The following is a 20061-nucleotide window of genomic DNA, read 5'->3' as shown; positions in this document are numbered from 1 at the left end:
TCTGTGGACGAATTGAATGAAGACCTCCAGTGGCATTTCAGTGGAGCCTCTTGTTCTGCCCCTGACCTAACTGTTGTTCTACAGACCATGGTTAATGATTTCAGACCCTGTGTTTCTGCAGGGGCTTGATTCACAGCCATTATTTCCAGAACAGAAACTCTCTTTGGGTGTTATGGTCAAAGCCTGGGGCTGACTTGGCTTAATTACATGTAATTGACTAAATTTGGCTTGGTTAATAATTAGGCATTGCAATGAAAAAGGAATTCAGTGCACGCCTGTTGCGTCTGGGTCTGGGAAAGGGAACGGAATGGTTTAAATTCTTTCGAGAGGAGTGTTGACTTTTGGTGATCTTTGCGATTAGGATTTGACCCTGAAGCACGGCTGGCGAACTGGTGCGATTATCCCAGAGCTGAGGTCCGAGCTCAGGATCATGAACACGGAGCAGTACATTCAAACCATGACCTGGCTGCAGACCCTGACCGGGTTATTGGAGCAGATGCAGGTTTGGGATTTTTTTCTCTCTCTCCTCCTTTTTCTTTAAGTCTGAAGTTAGTCCTCTAATCAAAGTTATTTCAAATATTTTCTTTTAACTGTGGTTATAAAGCATGAAGCATAAGGCATCCTGCAGAATAACTCCTGGGGCTGTTTTGCCCCCAAGAGAGTGAAGACATCTTTAAAAGTGCCCCGCAAATTGATTGAGGAGAAGAGCTTTGTGGGGCCCTGTAAACGCGGGGGTCTATGTGGATTCCTCTGTCAGCGGAGATCCTGTGTCCTCGCTTCCCCACTAAAGCTCTCTCGGGAGACATCCTGTGGGATAGTGGGATTCGAGAACCTCTGCTGATGTGTGGGACCAGTCCTGCTGGGCCTGCTGCTGTGGTACTTCCCCATCGTGGGCCTCAGTTTCCCCATCTGCAAAATGCAGGGTCCTGTGGAATGAACCCCTCAGGCTGGGCATCACAGCTTGCTGGAGAGGGTCTCAAAGCAGAAGTCAGTATCTCTGCATATAGCCTCCACTTGATTTTGAACATAATACTTATAATTTCCTGGCTCAGTGGAGTTCAGTGGCAGTTTCTCCTTTGTGTAAGTTATGTAGCCAGTTTCAGACTGTTAGTGAGGAATGTTGTTTTTGGTGATTTTTCTGACCCACGGAAGCTACCCCTCACTTGTCGCTATGACCCACTCCCCCTTCTCCTGAGACACCTTGCTTCCTGCTTGGTTCAGCTGACCTGGCCTGCAGCTGTCCCAGCATGAGTGCTTTTTTAGGATAAGGAGCACGCTGCCCGCTCTCTTGGCTAACACACCTGTAGCTTCTGGCCACGGCCTGTGGCCCACGGCCTGCCAGCCCACTTTGGGAATGGGCAGGGGCCTGCCTTGCCCGGCCCAGCTGGCAGCCCGCATCGAGGCAGCTGGCAGTGAGCTCAGGCAGAGCTGTGAGAAGCGGCTGGCTGGGCCCTCGCTCCGGGGCCCACACATTCCGGAGCATGGGACCTTGCACGTCCCCTAGGCCTTGCTTCCAGTGGGCTCTGCCCACGTTGGTTCTTGGCTGGTCTGTGATGAGGATTTGTGATGCGTCCCTGACTATGCTTGTCTGTGAGGTGCTTTTCTAAAAATAAAAGGCATCAATTCTGGGTTAATGTAGCTTCAAGTGTGTACATAGATCAGACAATAATAATAGTTACTTTTCACATGCCAGACGCTGTGTGGAGTGCTTATCCTGCACACACGAGTCATCAGTAGTCCTGGCTGTCCTTCGCAGGCAGGTACAGTTTTTCCACTTAGAATAAGGAAAATGGGTGTTTGAGAAGTCAGGCAGCGTGTCTGAGATTGTAAAATGACAAAGCAAGAACTTGAACTTAAGGCACATGTGATGTCCAAGTCCGAGCATTTGAGCACGACGTCAGAGCGCTTCCCTGCTCTTAGGGTTAGAGTTCTCCTTAGCTGTGGCAGTGCTGCCCCCCCTCTGTCATGCTGGAGCCTGACAGACATAGACACGGGCTGCATGTGGATGGTGTCACTAAATTTTATTTTAAAAAATTAAAAATTTTTAAATTATTAATTTTTAAATTATTAATTGATAAAATTTTTAAATTATTAATTGAAAAAATTTTAAATTATTAATTGATTATTTTAGAGAGTGTGTGGGTGCACACAGGCACATGTTTGAGAGTGGGGGATGGGGGAGAGAGAGAATCTTCAAGCAGATTCCCCCTTCGAGTGTAAACCTCCCTGCTGCCCCTCACACCCCTCCCTACTGCCCCCACACCTCTCCCCACCGCCCCCCACACCTCTCCCCACCCCTGCAATGCAGTACTTGATCTCACCACCCTGAGATCATGACCTGAGCCAAAACCAACGGTTGGATGCTTGACCAACTGAGCCACCCAGGTGCCCCACATTTTAGCTCTGAGGATAATTTTTTTGTTTTCTGTTCTCTGACCTGTATAAAAAGTTTGATGATTAAGGAGTTTGTGTTTTAGAGAATGGAAGGGCTGAAAATATTTCTCTGACTTTGGAAGTAATTATATAAGACATAAGGGGGGGAGGAAGAAGAGGGAGCTACCATTCACATTGCCAATCCCATTTTACAGGAGAGGGAATGGAGTCTGAAGGACAGATAACTTATCCTGAGTTCCAGAGTTCGTGAACAGCTGAACCAAGCTATTTGGAAATGTTCTAGACACTGCGTTCTAGAACCACACTCTAGACACAACACTATAGGACCCATGTTCTAGACGTGATGCCCTAGACGCCATGTTCTAGATACCATACTGGAGACACTGGTCCAGGCTTTATGTTCATTTTTTTCTCAGAACAACTCTTTGAAGTAGATACTAACACTCCCACTTTATAGGTGAAGCCCCCGGGGCACAGAGGAGGAGGAAAGTAACTTGGCAAGTAACAGGTGATGGTGCTGGGATGGGGACGTGGGCAGTCTGGCTCTAGAGTCTTCCTCACTCTCACCTCGGGCTCTAACTCTTTGCATAGCTTTCTGTCCGGTTAGCATCATGAGGATAGAGAGAAGTAGGGCAGATAATGAAAAAAAAAAAAAAATCCAGCCGAGTGTCCTTTCTCATGTTCTTCCTCTTCCCCTTCCTCCTGCCCTGCTGCCGCCACGTTCACGTGAAAAGCTAAATATTTCCAGTGACTTTCTGCCTCATATCTCTAGACACTCCCCTTTCGGGGTAATTTTCAGAAATGTAGTCCTTTATTTGGACTCTTTGCTGAAGAGAAAAACATCCTCAGAGCTTGGGTTTGATTTTTTAATTTGTGAAGCCAGCAGAGTGTCGTTGGGGGCCAAGTGTGATGAATTAAATAGAAGTATATAATTTTGGCTTTGAGTAGCTGTAAAGAATAAAGATAATTTGGTTTAACTAACCTCGAAAGTAGAGTCCAAAATGATGTGATGGATGGTGGCAGTGCTGGTTGACAGCAGTAGACAGCCTTCCCAGGTTCTCGTGTCACAACCACATTTAGCTCCGGGTTTGGCCGATTTCTGCAAAGGGCCAGGTCAGTCAGTGTGTCGTGCTGTGTGGGCCAAGCCGTCTGTCACTGCTGCTCAGCTGTGCTTGTGGCCGAGAGCAGCCCGGGACAGTGCGGACCATGTGTAAACGATGGGGCGTGGTTGTGTCCCTGTGGCTTTCTTGATGGACACTGAGATGTGAATGTCCTCTCATTTTTGTGTGTCATAAAATTGTTCTTTTGATTCCCACACCCCCAAGCATTTAGAAAGGAACTTACTCTTCAGCACGGAAGCCGATGGGAAAAACGGGTGGTGGGCTGGATGTGGCCTCCCCTGGTAGAGGTTCGGGGCGGCTGGACTGTAGGGCCGCACTCACACTGGGCGGGAGGGCTGGTGTGCTGGTGGAGTGTGACTTGCCTTGTTGCTCCTGTGGAGCTGATTATGCTAATTAACGACTGGGGCCAAAGATGGGACCGGCCTCTCGGCCTCTCGTGTGGGCTTCTGGTGAGTCTTCACTGATGTTAACGACCCACTTGGGCGTGCATAGTTTCACTTAAAGATTAGTTATCACTAATGAGCACTTCTTTTGAAGCAGTTTAAAATAGATTTCAGACACCTGCGACTTACTGAAAAGTTTGGCTTTTGGGGGGAGCAGAGCTGGAGAAAGACGTGCCTTAAGGAAAAATAGGGAAAAATAGCCTTTTTTTTTTTTAAACAGAAGAGACTTGAGCATGTACAAAAGCTGATGGGGGGTGGGCGCCAGGGGAGGAGGCTGAGGTTCTGACAGTGATGGTAAGCGGTGGAGAAAGGTGCCCAGGAGGGCAGACTGGGGCACATGACGTCTGCTCCATCTCTGGAAGAGCTGGGGAATGTGCCTTGAGCTGGGAGACCTGAGGTTGCCCTTCCGGTCTGCAGAGCCGGCCCTGGGGAGGAGGAGTCTCATGTCCTCTGGCAGCTAAGTTTCAGAAAGAGAGCACAGGGAGATTCACTTTGGTAATCCCTATGCCCGTCACCAGAGCATGCTCCCATCCTGCATTTATGGGCAGAGTAAGGGAGAAGACGTCTCTCCCTCCTGCTTAGACAGGGACGGAAGTGCCCAGTTTATGGGCTGAGAAGGGTGTGTGGGCAGAGCTGGGGGCGTTCCTGCTCACAGACTGACCCCTCACTCTCTGTGGTGTTTTGTGGTTTTATCACGGTCTGTTTACCTCCAAGGGGGCCTCTGTCTTGTCCTCTCTTGTATCTTCAGCATCAAGCACAATGCTGGGCACATAGGTGTGCTGTACAGATATGTTTGCATGTGCACGTGTGTATAGAAATTACACATTTTACCTCTTCTGATCTAGTCGCATATTTTGTTGATCCTAAATGCTAGAGTGAGTAATTTCTTGAATAAAATGTGAAAACTAATTAAAATCACGTTTACAGAGCCTCTGTCAGCACCTCCGGAAGTGTTGAGGCAGTCTTCCAGTGCTCCGGAAGTAACAGCCAGTGGTCGTCCAGTGGCAGCTGCCTCCCACTGATACAGGCAGTGTGTGTTTGGGGGAGCCATCCAGATCATAAGCTCAGTCCACACGGGTTTCGTGTGAGTGGCAGAGGCCTTTAGCAGGTGACTGCCAGTCAAGCTGTTGAGCTGGGCAGAGGCAGTAAACAGAGGGCCTTGGTTCCCACGTGGGAAGCAAATGGCCTGCTTGTTTGGTATTTTCCTCCAGGCTCTAAGGCTGCCCATGTGAGCATGAATTGCAGGGAGCCCCACCTGTCGTCCATGGTCACATGAGCCTCTGACCCTGGCAGGGACGTTCCTGCTCAACATGACACCTGTGAGATTCCGTTTGTTAGGTTGTGGGCAGTTGTCCTTCTCTTCTTGCCTTTTGCTCACATTTCAGGCCAGCTAGAAAAGTCTCTGCTTTTTCCCTCTGGTTGAGGTGCTCTACCTTCCTGTCTTTCACAGAACAATTATTTATTTTCCCTTGAACACTTCCAAAAGGATAATATCACCTCAAGGGAAAACACTAAAACTATTTATAATCCTACTTTCCTTGCATAAATTAAAGAAAAATTTCCATTGCCAAAAATGTTCATTGCCACATACATGCCCCTATTTTGACATGCTTGTAATTAGAGATGTACTGTTACACCTGCTAAGTCCACCTACCTGCTGATTTTATGTTTGTACTCATCTGTGATATGTGTAGTGGGGGTGTGTGGTCAGTGGATGTTTGCATATGTGGTACACACGTGTAGGGGACACACTGCACACATGTAACACACATGTTTTACATGGATAGATATGCATCGTGTTTATACATAGCCTTCACTAATACTGTAATAGACCCAGCTAATGGGGGCCTTGTTTAATAGGCTTATAATGTTCCATCTCTGTTTGTTAAATCATGTTTCTAGTGTTGGAGATTTAAAATTTTTGTTTTGGTGAAGAAGGCAAGAATGCAGCCAGGAATCTGAAAGTGTGGTATTTTAAGCAAGTGCCTATGTCTTTGACGTCAAGGAATAAAATTCGTCCAAGAGGAGTTGCCCCTTAAATTCTCATCACCCCATGAGCTTATTTGCCGCTAGAGCAACCTCAGTGATTTGCTTGTGTCCTGTAGGTTCACAGAGACCCTGAGTCACAGCTGGTTTTGCAGGAGTGGAAAAAGGAAAGAAAGGAAATGAGGTAAGAGGGGCCCATTTCGAAGGCAGCGAGCCCACCACCCTGCCTGATCCCCACTCAGCCCGCACGCCGTCCCCAGTGCTGGTCCGAGGCAGCCTCCTTTTTGAGCTGCCCGGTGTGAATGGGACCATGGCCGTTGTTGTAGCCACAACGAAGCCGTGGCTGCCATTAGCGGGGGCCATGTGACATTTCTTTGAGGCAGCAGTGACCTTTCGCAAACCTTTGAACACCGGGGTTGACGGGGCTGTCCCTTCCCCTCCCCCTTCCCTGCCCTCTTGTCCTGCCCATCTGCGCAGCTGGTGACCCAGCTGTAGCTCATGCTGGCAGCTGGCAGCCCAGTGTGGCTCCTGGGATGGCTTGGGGGGTGGGCTCGGAACCACCATGAATTCACAGGGCTCCTGCTGCCTAGCTGCTTCTTTGTCATTGGGGTATGTGAGCACGTGTAAACATCTCAGTATCAGAATGTTTAGTGGTGGGCAGAGCCCACCTGCTGTCTGAGAAGGTTGGCAGGTGGCATCTTAAGGGAACAGTTGTTCAGAAGAGGCCCGTGGACAGTCGTGCTTCCTTAAGAAGGATGCCGTGTGTGCAGACACTGTTTATCTGGCTGTTTCTGCTCTTGCTCGTGACCTCCCCTTTTGCTGGGCATGGCCGTCTCTAGGCTTTTGGAAGGAGTGGTCACTACCTGGGTTCTGGCCGCTGAGCCATGGACAGGCTGCTTGGGGGGAGTGGCGTGGAGCGGGGCCAGTGTCCTCCCTGGGGGCTGCAGAGGCCACAGCCACATTGAATTCAGTCCTCCTCTTGGTGTCGGCTGCCTGGGGCTCATTTTGATTTGGTTCTTAATCTACTCTTGGTATAAAAATATGGCATGAGAGGGTGAGGGGAGGCATATGGTATGATTGGACTCCAGGCCTCTTGTCCCCAAAGGCCAGACCCAGGTGCTACCCCAGGAATCGCAGATCGTCTGTTGAAGGAGCCGCTTCACCTGTTTGGGTTGTCAGTCTCCTGCAACCTCACGTCTTAATGAGGTTTTTCACGAAAACTGTAAAAACCGTTTATGTTGCTCTGCTTGCAGACCTAATGGAGTTTTTAAAATTTTCTACTCTGGTTGTCATGGCATCTGCCGTCCCCATCTACTGGACAGCCGGCTGCTACCAGCTAGTGGCTTGTGTTGCACGGTTGTGGACATGGTTACATTTCCTGCTGTGTTTGTGACTGGTGTATTAATAGTCAAGTGGTCTTTATCCATTTTGCCGGACTGTTCTGAGTAGAGGGATCCCAGCCGTCAGATGGTGCATGTATCCTGTGTTTGTGTGTGTGTGTGTGTGAGAGAGAGAGAGAGACAGAGAGAGAGATGGGGTATTGGTTTCCACACAGAGGCACACCTGCAGGGGTTAGAGCCCGGGGAAGGGGTGAGCAGCCTTGGCAAAAGCTGTCCCCTGGGCCACAGAGAGGCAGTGAGGTGCGTGGAGCTGGGTATTGGATAACGGAGATTTATTTACTTCACTACTAAATAATCCTTAATTGCCCAGACCTCACAATACTTTAGGGTGTCTCGTCTGCTTTAACTTGTCTTCTCATATTCCGTTCTCATGATGACCCTGTAGAAAGGGGGTCCCGATCCCATTCTGCAGATGAGGAGATGAGGGCGAATCGGACTTGGAGGACATCCAGCATCTGTCTGTGTGCCCTTCCCCTGCCCCTGCGTTTTGCTTTGGAAAACGATGTGTCTCTTTAGAGGACCATCCCCGTCGAAGCTGGAGCCTTCCCCGCTGCTCTCCAGCCGGCCTAAGTGGGAAATGCGGTCAGAGTCATTTGATGAGTGGATGGGCAGACTGTTTTCCTGAACAGAGCTTGGGCTGTTCTAGGCTGATTTTCCTTTCCAGTGAATCCGATACAAATAAAAGGGCGATGCTGAGTTCATTAACTTAAAAAGAGACTTTTCTGAATCATTTTCTGTTGCTTTGCTCTTTTCTTGCTTCTTCAGAGAAATGACCAAAAATTTCTTCAATACCCAGTTTGGAAGTTTGTTCCGCACAGACCAGAACCCGACCTACTTCCTGAGGCGCCTGTCACGCTTTGCCGACATCTACATGGCGTCTCTGAGCTGCCTGCTGAACTACGACGTCAGCCACACGTTCTACCCGCGGAGGACTCCGCTGCAGCACGAACTTCCCGCCTGGTCGGACGGGGCCCCCACCTTCAGACTCCCCCTCCTGCAGGAGGCCCATGCCAAGTAACCGGGGGCCCAGCTGCAGAAAGAGCCAGAAGCAGGGACAGCCCCCAACTGGCTGGACGTGATGGGGTTGACTTGTGTGCAGACGAGTGTTGCTTTTGAAAAAGATACAAATATGCCTTTTGATATTTATTACCTTATGGAGACTCCTTCCACGTTGTTAAGACTGAAGCGAGCAGCCCACCAGTTCCGTCTTCGCATTTCTTGTTGGGCTGAGTGGGAAGCTTCAGACTGAAACCCGGCCATCAGCCTTTTTGTTTACCAAGATCTTGGATCGGGTGTCGTGTTTCCGGGCCAGTGAGACCCCTTGATGCCATCTCTCAGTTCTTGCTGCTGTAGTGTTGAAACTGTTCTCGACTCTTCCGTGGAAAACGGGCTGACCATTCCCGGATCGTGCTCCGGGGACCTCAGGGCACAGCGCCGTGCGACAGTCAGCAGCTCGCGGAAAGCTGACGGAGGAGTCCACACGCTCCATGATAGCCTCGCACGGCAGTAAGTAGCAGAGGTGGCCCCCACGTGGCCTCCAGCGCCCATGGTGCAGGGTACCAGGGGTTAGGCTTCCTGGAGCGGCCGCCCTCAAAGGGAGACTCTGCCTCCTTGCCAAAAAAGGCTTCTGTAACAGAACAAGAGAAGTTGCAAGTCCTTGCCCCGTGGTTGTCCTCTGCGGCTGCTTCCCGGGTTCTACCCTGCCCTGGGAGCACCTGCGGTGTCGCTGGTGACAGGCGGGTCCACTCCTCCCGCGGGTAGGGAGGGCGAGGAGAGGGGCCCTGCCTTACAGCCCGGCTGACCGGCCGTGCAGAATCCAGCGGCGAGACACAAGCAGGCTGGAGGGACCGGCGCCTCCATGGTGGGCCTCCTGGGGGTTCATCCCCCCCTGAAAACGCCACCCAGGTGTTGGCTTGAGGTGCTCTTTGGAGGACAGAAAATGAAGCAGGCAAAAAAAATGTCCTGCCGTGATGTGCCCCTTCTGGAGCCCTGCGGGGTTAGGATCTTGTTAAAACACTCGCATGACCCTCGGGGGAGGTGGTGGCGGCCCTGTCACTGCTTAGCTGCCCCAGCGCCATCCTCCCCTTCGAGCTCCCCCCAGCCGTGTGGCTATTTGGGGAGCGTGGGCGGTTTTCCCGAGGTGTGCGTTGAAGGTGGGAGAGGATGAAGGGCGGGCAAAGCCAGGAGGAGACTTAGGATTGGCCCGGCTCGTCCAGCGTCTCATGGCCCTCTGAGGCCCACGTGAGGGGCACGCGTGTTTATCCGCAGTGGGTGCGGATGGCGGCACCTGGAACGGGGGCGTGTGGGCAGTGCTCGCTTGTTCTGCATTTTACTGTGGTCCGTGTAGTGGAGCCAGCTGCGGATGAAATTTCAGCTTGGCTTTCCACGGACCACCTGCCACGGCCCACAAATGACGTGGGGTGCACGGCTTCCCTCGTGATGCCCTGCGTGATGCCCTTTAGACCCAGGAGGCCCGACTCGGCCCCTTTTTTACTTTAAAACTTTGTTATACATCCAGTAGGCCATTCCTCTTCAGGAACGGGGTAGGCCTTCTGTCGGCTGGGTGTTAGCTCCTGTGTGGCTAGAGCATCAGAAGGTAGTGTAGACGGGCATCTGATGGGTGCTGGAGGGCCCAGGAGCACTTGGTACTGGGGTCCTTGGCACACAGGCTGTGCTCTTGGCCTTGGAGTTTCTGTCTGGAGGAGCTGAGTGAAGAAGTAAAACAGTTTTTTTTCCCCTCTGAGTTTTAATCTAATCAGATAGTCATCCCTGTCTTCTTGGTGCCAGTTACAGGGTGTCTCGTGTATTCAAGAATGAAGTAGTGCTTTTTTTTTTTTTTAAGATTTTATTTATTTTTTTTGACAGAGATCACAAGTAGGCAGAGAGGCAGGTGGGGAGGGGGCGGGGAAGCAGGCTCCCTGCTGAGCAGAGAGCCTGATGTGGGGCTCTATCCCAGGACCCTGGGATCATGATCTGAGCTGAAGGCAGAGGCTTTAACCCACTGAGCCACTCAGGTGCCCCAACTAGTGCTGTTCTTAAAACTGCTTTCATGGACAGCTAAGTTAGGTGATGCAAACCTTGGGGGAGAAAGATTTTTCTTGAAACAAATGATGAATTTTATAACCTATTGTCAATTAAGATCTCAGTCTCTGGGCCACTGAACATGGCAGGATGAGACGGGCCATGTAGTGGAAGCCTGGCGTCTGTCTGAGCCGGGCCCACACAGCAGGCACCTGGTGGACTGAACCCACGCCAGGGCCAGCCACGTGGGTCGGGGCGGCCGTGTCCACGTGGAGGACAGCCTGAGGCATGCTTCCCGTGCGTGCTCCATCAAGATAGACCCAACTGTCTTGACTCCGCTGGGGTTTGGTGCACTGCCCTGGGCATTTCATTCTTTCCAGCTCTCTTTGGTGCCCACTGAGGGAAGCGCAGTGGTACAAGGGAACAGAGTCAGTTTTCTACCATTTAGAAAATCAGTTTGGAAAGTGAACAGAATAAGATGGATTTGCATGTTGAAAAATATCTCCTGTTTTGCCATCGGTTAGGCTGGTAGTGCAGGGACAGTTCAGCCAGCCATGGCGGTGGCTCTGCAGGGCTTGTGGGACCTGGGGTGGGCTGCCGTGGAAGGGACCTGCACAACTGGTTTTGCAGTTGCTTTTAAGATGAAACTCAGCTTTTAAAGTATTTTAGGAGTTTGACTTAGAGGTCCTTCTTTCCTTCTGACATAGCCTTTTTTTTTTTTTTTTTTTTTTTTAATTTTTAAACTCTCTTCAGCTCTGTTTTCTGCCATCACCAGTAATGTTATGTAACATAAACCACCTGTTACTGATTTGGGCACATTTCAGACTAAATTACTAGTTGCTTTGACTGCATTGGCTCTCTTAATTATTGCAAAGTAGAAATGAGAAGTAATCTTCCCTCCTCACTAATTTAGCTTTGGGGGAACTAAATGGCTTTTCCTCTTTCTTCCTCCCGAAGGCCTTTTAAGCAGTAGAATGTGCTAAATACTGGACTTGATTCCGGGCGCCGAGTGCTCATTTGCTGCCAAAGACCCACTCGGGGGCCCTTGTCCAGAATGCTTTGAGACTACATTTGGCCAGAGGCAGGGTTCCTTGATTGCTCTATTCAACTACAAGAGAGCCTATATTTTCCCCTCTTAATACTAATTTCCTTTTGTACCATTTCTCTCTTTCTCTCTCTCTTTTTTTTTATTGCATTAGCATTTGGGAGTCTGGCCTCAAGTTCAACTGATCTTTAACACCCTCGTGGGTTGAGGCAAGGAAGGGGAGAGAAGTTCCTCTGATGCAGGGTTCAGCCAGTGTTGCCTGTAAAGGGCCAGCAAGGAAGCACTTGCCACTTCATGGGCCATTTTCTGCCACCACTGCCCTGGGAATGGGCACGCTGTGTTCTGTCACAACCTGATTTACAAAAACAGCTGCAGGCTAGATGTGGCTCTCCGGCCCCAGTTTGCCCAGTCCTGCTCTCGTCCCTTGTGGTGACGGCACCACGACCTTGCTGAAAGCACGCGTTAACCGCCTCAGAGCTGCATGCGGCTGGAAGAGAGAAGTTCTGTAGGTGTGTGCGCCACGCTCCCTGTGTCCTCTGGGTACCCATGCTTCTGTAGCTGGTGTTTCTAGCACACGGCATAGCCCTTGTGGTGCGTAATTGAACAGCCAGGCTCGGGCACTAAGGGACCGTCCCTCACTGCACTGACTGGTGCATGTGCTCATCGGGGGGGATGGGCTTGGCTGTGCAGAACCTGCAGAACCCAGGGAATTACCCCCCAACTGCTGGGTCAGCTGCTGGCTCCCCGCCCTCAGCTGGCAGCCCTCTTCCAGAGCCTTCTCCACGGAGAAGCCCCGCCTTAGACGAGGTCACTCACACCCCCTTCCTGGAGCAGCCAACTCCGGCCCCTACCTTCCTCCCTCCTCGTTCCTTCTTTTCCATCCCCAGGTGTCGATCCCAGGAACACTCGCCCGCACTCGTCCCTCATGCAAACCTCACCTTGGCCTCTGCTTCCTGGGGCAGCCAACCAGCTGCAGGCCTCCGTACTTTCTTAGCACTGCCGGCTTGAAGCCTGAGGACACCGTGTTCCAAATATGTAGCAGAATGACAGAGGGTGCCCGTAGGGTATCAGACACCATACATGCGAACTAGATAGACTTACTATTTATTCTGGATGTGAATTTGCTATTTATTCTAAATGTTCGATTTTATGTTATAGGACTGCCAAATAAAAGTTTGAATTGTGTCCGGCTCATTGTAAGTAGTCTGTTTTTGTGTGCTTTAGTGGCAACGCCGTATCGAATTCCACTGTACCCAAAAAAAGAACACCCCGGTGAGAAAGGGTGGAAGATGTGTGGTACATTTCTCACCCCATTTGTCCCAGCACCCCTGCTTGTTTTCAGACCCAGAAGACTGTGGAGTTAAGGCACAGATGGAAAATGAGCGCGAGCTCAGACTTGGGTAGGCAGCCAATACCCCCCGCCCTGGAAATGCTGTTCCTCCACGGATAGTTCCTTCTTCGAGAGCCGGAGAAGATGGTCCTCCACGTGCATGCCATCAAAATTGCCAGGAAAGCTAAAAATTGGAAGCCATGATTTAAGGGAAGAAAATGCTGAATAATACTAAATTAGGAATGAGTGCCATGAAGTCAACTCACTACTGGGTTTTGGATAAATTTATAAATATTTTGAAGAGCTTATTTTTAAAAAACTGTATGTGTGTGCACTTGTATTAAACCACCTTCATGTCCTTGATGTCTCGGTGTGCCCAGACCTTCGTCTCATTCACTCCTTCTGTGGAGAGCCTGCTGGTCTTCCTTTTCCATCACTTGCCTTTTTGTCCCTGTGATGGTGGTACCATTCTCTCACTGGAGGATTTAGCTCTCGTTTTTGGGGAGTGAGCTCCTGGAAACACGGTATTACTTTCGTCATGATATGCTGTCCCAGAGAGAAGGTAAGCTGTTTCTTTGCCTGAGACTGGGACTTCTTTCCTTTCCGGGAGTTGTGAAAAAGGTTATACTGGGGCCTCCAGAATGTCTCACCTGACTCAGCAGAAACCACAAGCCCATGGAACTTATTGGGCCTAAAGGAGAGTCTTAGGCCTGCTCAACCCAGCTTTTCCCTTCTCTGTCCCAGTAGTGATTCCCAAAGCTGGTCAGTCCCACCCCCTTGGGACCATCTGAAAGTGCGTGGTGGGTGGGTTGGAGGGTGCTCAATGTCACGGTTAATGGAAGGGCCCTTCTGATCTTTTGAGGACAGGGGCCTGGTGTGGTAGACATCCTGCACTGGTTGGGAGAGTTGTGCACAGTTGAGTCCACACATCACCAATGGAAAGTTCTAGAACATTTTCATCACTCCCCGTCCCTGGCATTCACTAATCTATTTTCTGTGAGTTTGACTATTTTGGAAATTTCATGTAGATGGAGTCATACAGTCTGCGGTCTCTTGCATCTGCCTTCTCGGCTGCTGTTTTCAGGTTCTCTTCGTGTTGCTGGCATGCGTCCTCAGTACCTAGTTCCCTTGTAGGGGAGAATGAGATTTCACTGGAGGGATATACCACTGTTGGTTATCCATTCAAAAGATGATGGACGTTTGGGTCGTTTCTCCTTTCTGGCTATTACAAATAATGTGAGCTCGCATATATAAGTTTTCATGGGGACATGTTTTTCATTTCTCTTGGATATATGCCAAGGAGTGGAATTTCTGGATCATGTAATACTGTGTTTAAGTTTTTGAGGAACTGCCAAACATTTCCATGTGGCTGCACCATTTTACTTTCCTCCCAGTGACGTATGAGGGGTCTGATTTCTCACATCCTTGCCAACGCTTGTTATTATCTGTCATTTTAATTCTAGCCGCCCCAGTGACTGTGAACTGGTTATGTCTTCTTAAACACAAACAAGTGAACAAAACAGAATTAAGAAAGAAGACTTTAAGAGGGAGGTGTTGGCTAAATGAAAAGGCTCCAGTAAGTCGATTTTACCTTCAGACTCTGACCCTTTCTGTGGCAAACAGTATTTTTGTTCCCAAAACACCAGTTGGTTCCATTGACTTTAGTTCTCTTCCATAAACATTTATTGAGCACACTGCATGTCTTAGACCCCGAGATACAAAGATGAATGAGGCAGGTCCCTGCCCTTTGGATGCTTACAACCTAACGGGGAAAGGAGATGAGGTCAGAGCGTTGGGGAGACCGTACTTAAGTGCCATCTAAAGGTACAGTGGAGGGACAGTCCCCCTGGGTTGGTGGGTGGGTTTAACATGATCCCTCACCCACAGAAACAAAGTAATCCCCCAGATTAACCAAAGAGATGAGGTATGGCTTAAGTACTTCCTACTTTAAAATGTGAAAGGACCTTACTTTCCAAACAACCGGTGTGAGGATTCACAGTTGACAGCCTTTTTGAGGCGGCTCAGGCAGGTGAGGAGATGGCCAAGGGGGGTGGCTGGTGGCAGCAGGTCTGGCCCCTCACAGCGCCCCCAGGGGGTCGGTGTTGTCCAGCTGCTGGTCTTCGGCATCCTGGAAAAGAGAGGTCTCTCAAACACGGGGCACAGGCCCTTCTGCTTGTTGGATCTTTCTAGGCGGAGCATTCCTTCTGGTCCCTGCTCTGTGACCTTGAAGGGGTTCAGAACACGCTGCCAAAATATGGCCCCTTGGCAGTTTAAATACCTTAAACTGAAGGAATTTTTGGAAAAAAATACCAGCAGAAGCAGGATGGTCCCTGTGAACTTCCCCCACCTTGCTTCTCTTCCTTCCAACAGGTCATAAAACCCTCCCTGCTCCAGGAGGAAAGAAGACGCTGATCACCAGAGACAAGAATTTGGGGCCAGAAAATCTGTACAAACCACCTGGTTAAACTCCATATCTTCCTACTTGCAACACTGTGTACTCCCCACAAGCCCAAACCTCTGTCTTGTCTGTTCTGCACAGATGTGTCATTTCTTCGTATAAAAGATAGAAAAGCTTCCTGCTCTGGTCACTTCAGGTCTTCATTCTCTCGTGAGGACTCCCAGGTACATGCAGACTTGCCGTAAAGTTTATACGCTTTTCTCCTGTGAATCTGTCAGATTACTTTTCAGATCCAGCCAGGGATCCTAAGAGGGTGGAGGAAAACTTCCTTCCCAAGAGCCTAAAACAGTTCTCCTCCAAGTGCCCCGTGAACACGTGCGTGGGAGGAGCGTCTGCTCATGCTGCCGTCTTGGGTTAGGAGGCAGGATGGTAGGGTGGTTCTGGGGGCGGCTGCCGCTCCTTGAAGCTTATGGCCCCTGGACAGGTGGCTTCCATCCTGGTGTTTTTTCCTCATCTTTATAAAGGGCCATAATAATATTTTCCTCACAGGGAAGTATGAGGCTTAAATTGGATACTGCATTAAGGAAGGCACACACACCCTGCCAAAGGTGGCTCTTAGTATGATTACAAAAAACTGCTTCCAGATTAAACATTCTTTGCCACTGGCTCTTGATTATTTGAGAGTCCAATCAGAAGCCATACTCTGGAGGCAGCACCCAAGCCTGGCGCTGTCTGCGGCTCTGATTGGCCCTGAAGTGCTGTTAATTTGCATACGGGATGTGTTCCGGATGTCGGGATTGCTACAAATATTGTACAGGCACCCCACCTTCAATATAAAAGTCAGGAGAATGGAGGAGGTCCCTTCCGGGGGGCAGCCTCAGATTTCTGTTCCTGGAACATCTCTGCCACCTGGTCTGATGAGAAGGGTTCATCTGACTCCTACATTTGGGACACACTGTCTCCTGCCTCAGGAGAACCTTTCATGCGTGGTGCTGGCAGAGCCCTCAGAAGAGGACAGGCAGCTGAGAAGGCGTGAAGAGCATGGAATGACAAGGATAACACCCCCTTCCCGCTGCACCAGCTTTTTTACATCAGGTGGATTTCAACATAGCAGTGCTTCCAGACATGAACTACTAGTTAAGAAATGAACAGCCGAACTTACCCTTTCAGTTTGGGTGGGGAAACTTCTACATGGGTTTGATGAGAAAAACAAAGTAGGTTAGGATCTAGGTTATTTTTCAGTGTATTGCAAAGATATTCGTTCTGCTGCCTCGGACAGTGAGAACACAAGACGTTTACGTTTGGTTCACTGCAGAAGAACAAAAATATCTGTTGCACTCTACGAGCTGAAAAATGGTGCAATAAAATATTTTGGTACTGTTTCAGTGCCAGCTTGCCAGAGAGCAACAGCCATAATAGAGTTTTGCAGGGAGGGTAGCATATGTGCAAGCATCAATCAATCACAGCAGCTCTCTGGCTTGGGTTACTTTTTTTTTTTTTTTTTTTAAAGATTTTTATTTAAGAGAGAGCTGTATGTGTATGTGAGAGAGAGCAGGAACTGGATGAAGGGCAGGCTGTGCACTGAGCAGGGAGCCTGATGCGGGGCTCAATCCTGGGACTCTGAGGTCATGACCTGAGCCAAAGGCAGACACTTAACCGCCTGAGCCACCCAGGAACCCCTTTGGCTACTTCTTCATGAGGGTTCTAGACCAACAGCCCAGATTCCGGTGATTTCCTTGGACCTGAGCAATGCTGTCAGCTCAGTCTCCTGAGGTACACTAGCTATCAATTTTTCTTACCTCCCTATAAAAGGAAGAATTAAGTTTTATTCCAGCTGCTCAGTGCTGACCTGGTAGTACGCCATGGGCAGGTGTACTTTCCACATTCCGTGTGAATGGCGTACCTTGCTGTGGGCTCCCCCTGGGATGAAGTCAGTAGAGCCCCATCCAGGCTCAGGGATCACTAACTACAAACAAATGGTTATTTCCTGGAACATCAGAGCAGAACATGTCCCTCTAGATAGCAAAGACCTGATCAAAGTGAGATAGGGAAACCGAAGGACTCCATAAAAAGCTGCTTTTGCTCCTTTTCCTGCTTTCACTCTCGCTAGGGTGTGCACCCCCACCCCACCTGACACATGCCTCCTAATGCAAATAGTGTCTGTCTTCCTTGGAAGAGACAAGGAGTTAATGATTTCTCTAGAAGAGATAACATCTAGGGAAGGACCAGGTGAGAATGACAGGACTAAGCTCCCATATGCGCACTCCAGGCCACCAGCAGCTAGACATCTCCCAGCCAGGGGCCTGTGGCTCCAAGGACCAACAGTTGGGCCCTGGTCTTTGTTCTAACCAGTTCCGGGATGCCAGAGGGGGCACATACACCAGACCACCCTCCTCAATAAAAACCCCAGACCCAGAACAAAGACGAGACTCCTCTCATTTCCTTGCCCTGTTTCTCAGCACTCCATCTGTATCTGCCCTTTCTGTATCTTCAGTAAACTCTGCTCTCTCTTCCTGCTGGCTCGAATTTGATTTCCATCCTAGGAGAAGCCACTCACCCTCTTGGTGGGTCCTGTGGGACCCCCTCTGGATCCTTGGACCTGGCCTGCTGTCATTAAAAGGAACATAGTTCCAAAGGCAAGAAGCAGCTCTGACAATGGACAGGAAAACTGTGGCAACCATGTAAAATGAAAGTTTATTTAAAAAAATTTTTTTAAAGTAGGTATAGATCCATGCTCAACGTGGGGCTTGAACTCATGGCCCTGGGATCAAGGACTGCATGCTCTACCAACTGAGCCAGTCAGAGACCCCCAACAATGGAAAGGTGTTTAAAGCATAACATAAGGGAAAGAAACAAACAAACAAACAAACAAAAACCAACGCTTTTTAAGGCCTCATTCTATCTTTGTACTGGCTACCTCATAAATGTTTGTGACAGAATGCAGCCCAAAATTTCTTCGTGTGACAAATCACTTCTCACCTGGTCATGAGGTTGGGGGTGATCAGCCTCTATTACCTCTAATTATTGGAGATCTCACCCCAAAGAACCCAGGGACACTCCACAGCCACCTGGCTTCAGTCAGCTTGTAATACCGGCTTTTAGGCTTATTGCCCTGAGACACATTCTAGAAATGTGCCTTTCTTGGTGCAAAGCTTTCCAGTTGGACTTGCTGGAAGACCTCACTCTCCTGCACCCCACCTGCGTCTGTGCCTAGGTGAAGAGGCAGACTCACCATGAAGTAGTCATAGGAAGGTTCTTGGGGAGCGGAGGGGGTGCTCTCATACAAGGGGTTTGGTATATTCTCAGGCTGCTGCTTGCCAAGAGCCGTGACGTCGATATCCTCCTCCGACTGCTCCAAAAGACAAGCACAGGCTGACAGGATGTCCCCAGGGCAGGAGTGGCTCATTCAAGTTGTCAGGTAAAGCAAGCCGTGCCCACCCTTCTTAAGTGCTGGGCTCAAGGACTTCGTACGTCCATTTGGATGACTGCCCCCCAAGCATGACTGCCACCCGAACACGGGTTGTTTCTACCCCCTGCACCCCCCACCGCCACTTCCCCAGGAAGCGTCCTCATGCCCATGCCCACAGGACCCAGTCCTGCCCAGGGTAACTGCTCTTCTGACTCCCATCACCCTGGAGTGGCTTTGCCTGTCCTTGAACTTAATATGAAAGGACTCCTAGGGCGTGCACACTGTTGGTAAATATGCTGGAGCTTATAAATCAGCAGGTGCTCTGCTAGGAGGGAATGGCCTCCTGCCGGAGGAGCCGCATCTAGGGGAGGCAGTTGGAGGAGAGGCTGGGCGGGCAGGGACAGAAAGTACAGAATGGGGGGTGTTCCGCTACTGTGCTGTGGCCACACCCCATCCCCCCCCCACCCCCCCGGCTCAGCTGAGACCTGCTGACCTACATGCAGGCTCAGCAGTTCAAATGGGGCGACCTTTGAGGCTGGCTGCAGAGTGAGGCCCGACCATGCAGGTCCTCGACCCTCTCCACCCCCAGAGTCAGTCAGCCTTGAGAAGCTCTCACCAAGCAGAGCAAGTGTCTGCCTGTCTCCTGAACCCTCCGAGGGGAGGGTTCTGGGCCCCTGGTGAATGTGCCTCCAAGCCCAGCCCCTGGCTCCCGTGTGAACTCTGTGAGGCAGCCGGTCAGCGACTGGGCTCCAGAGAAGGATCTCCCCCATCACCATGTTCCCATGCCTCTCTGACCTCAAAATGCTGGAAGCCAGCTGTTCTCTGGTTTAGCCGGAAGTAAGAATATGCAGCCAATGCAGCGGCTCCAAAGACAAGGGCGGTGGCGAAGAATATCCCTGTTCCCATGCCCATGTGGACTGAAGCCTGCACAGAGAAAGAGGAGGGGGTGATACTCAAACCTGGGGCCTTGCTAAGCAGGAGCGCTTTCTGGAGCCCACCTGACTCTTGCTGGCCCCCAGGCATCTTGGGCCAGTTGGGATAAAAGGAAGGATAAGATCGGTAACACGAATTTAGCCCTTCCTTCCCTGGGGTCTATCTAAGCCCCTTCCATGACATAATCCGGTTAAACCTATAATAGCCCCAAGAGATAGGGACATGTATCACTGTTTCCATTTTTATGTGGGGTGACTGAGGCCCAGAGAGGGTAAGTGCTTTTCTCAATATCACAGAGCCAGTGAGGAGTAGAGGTAGGTGGATTCTGAAGCCAGCCTGGCTTTGGAGCTGGTGCATTTAACCACTATCTTAAGGAAATTTCCAGAAGCCAGTTGGGCTCACCCTTCCTTCACACATTTAGAAAGCAGAATACTAACAATACCAAAAACCCCACCCTCCTATAGCCTACTATACTGTGTACCAAGGACTGTCCTAATTAATTTATAGACTCATAATCCTCCCAAGAATCCAAGGGGTCAGCATTATGATCCCCCCTTTTGCAGATGAAAAAAATGGGGCTC

General features: G+C 50.1%; 2 protein-coding genes across 4 annotated transcripts in view; one reads left to right on the top strand and one right to left on the bottom strand.

Moving 5' to 3' along the window:
- Positions 1-12595, top strand: part of NT5DC3 (5'-nucleotidase domain containing 3) — a 61957-nt gene extending 49362 nt beyond the window's left edge. The window contains exons 12-14 of one of the 2 annotated variants that reach the window (XM_059186693.1): positions 362-502; positions 6064-6128; positions 8110-12595. In XM_059186693.1, coding sequence (XP_059042676.1) covers positions 362-502; positions 6064-6128; positions 8110-8362 — 459 coding nt within the window. In that variant the 3' untranslated portion in view covers positions 8363-12595. The remainder of the gene's footprint in view (positions 1-361; positions 503-6063; positions 6129-8109) is intronic. The other variant, XM_059186692.1, reaches the window with a different exon arrangement.
- The window catches only part of STAB2 (stabilin 2), a 166905-nt gene continuing 157918 nt past the window's right edge, over positions 11075-20061 (bottom strand). The window contains exons 67-70 of one of the 2 annotated variants that reach the window (XR_009356928.1): positions 19343-19471; positions 18371-18487; positions 14710-14868; positions 11075-12924 (exon numbers count right to left, since the gene is read on the bottom strand). Coding sequence is in view for 1 of the 2 variants with exons in the window: in XM_059186690.1 (XP_059042673.1) it covers positions 14818-14868; positions 18371-18487; positions 19343-19471 (297 nt within the window). In the remaining variant the exon portion in view is untranslated. Of the gene's footprint in view, positions 12925-14401; positions 14869-18370; positions 18488-19342; positions 19472-20061 lie in introns of those variants that run through there. The other variant, XM_059186690.1, reaches the window with a different exon arrangement.

Source organism: Mustela lutreola, chromosome 8 (assembly GCF_030435805.1).
Source record: "Mustela lutreola isolate mMusLut2 chromosome 8, mMusLut2.pri, whole genome shotgun sequence".
Lineage (NCBI taxonomy): Eukaryota > Metazoa > Chordata > Mammalia > Carnivora > Mustelidae > Mustela > Mustela lutreola.
The sequence above is the reverse complement of the archived record's forward strand: the minus strand, read 5'-3'. Positions and strand labels throughout refer to the sequence as shown.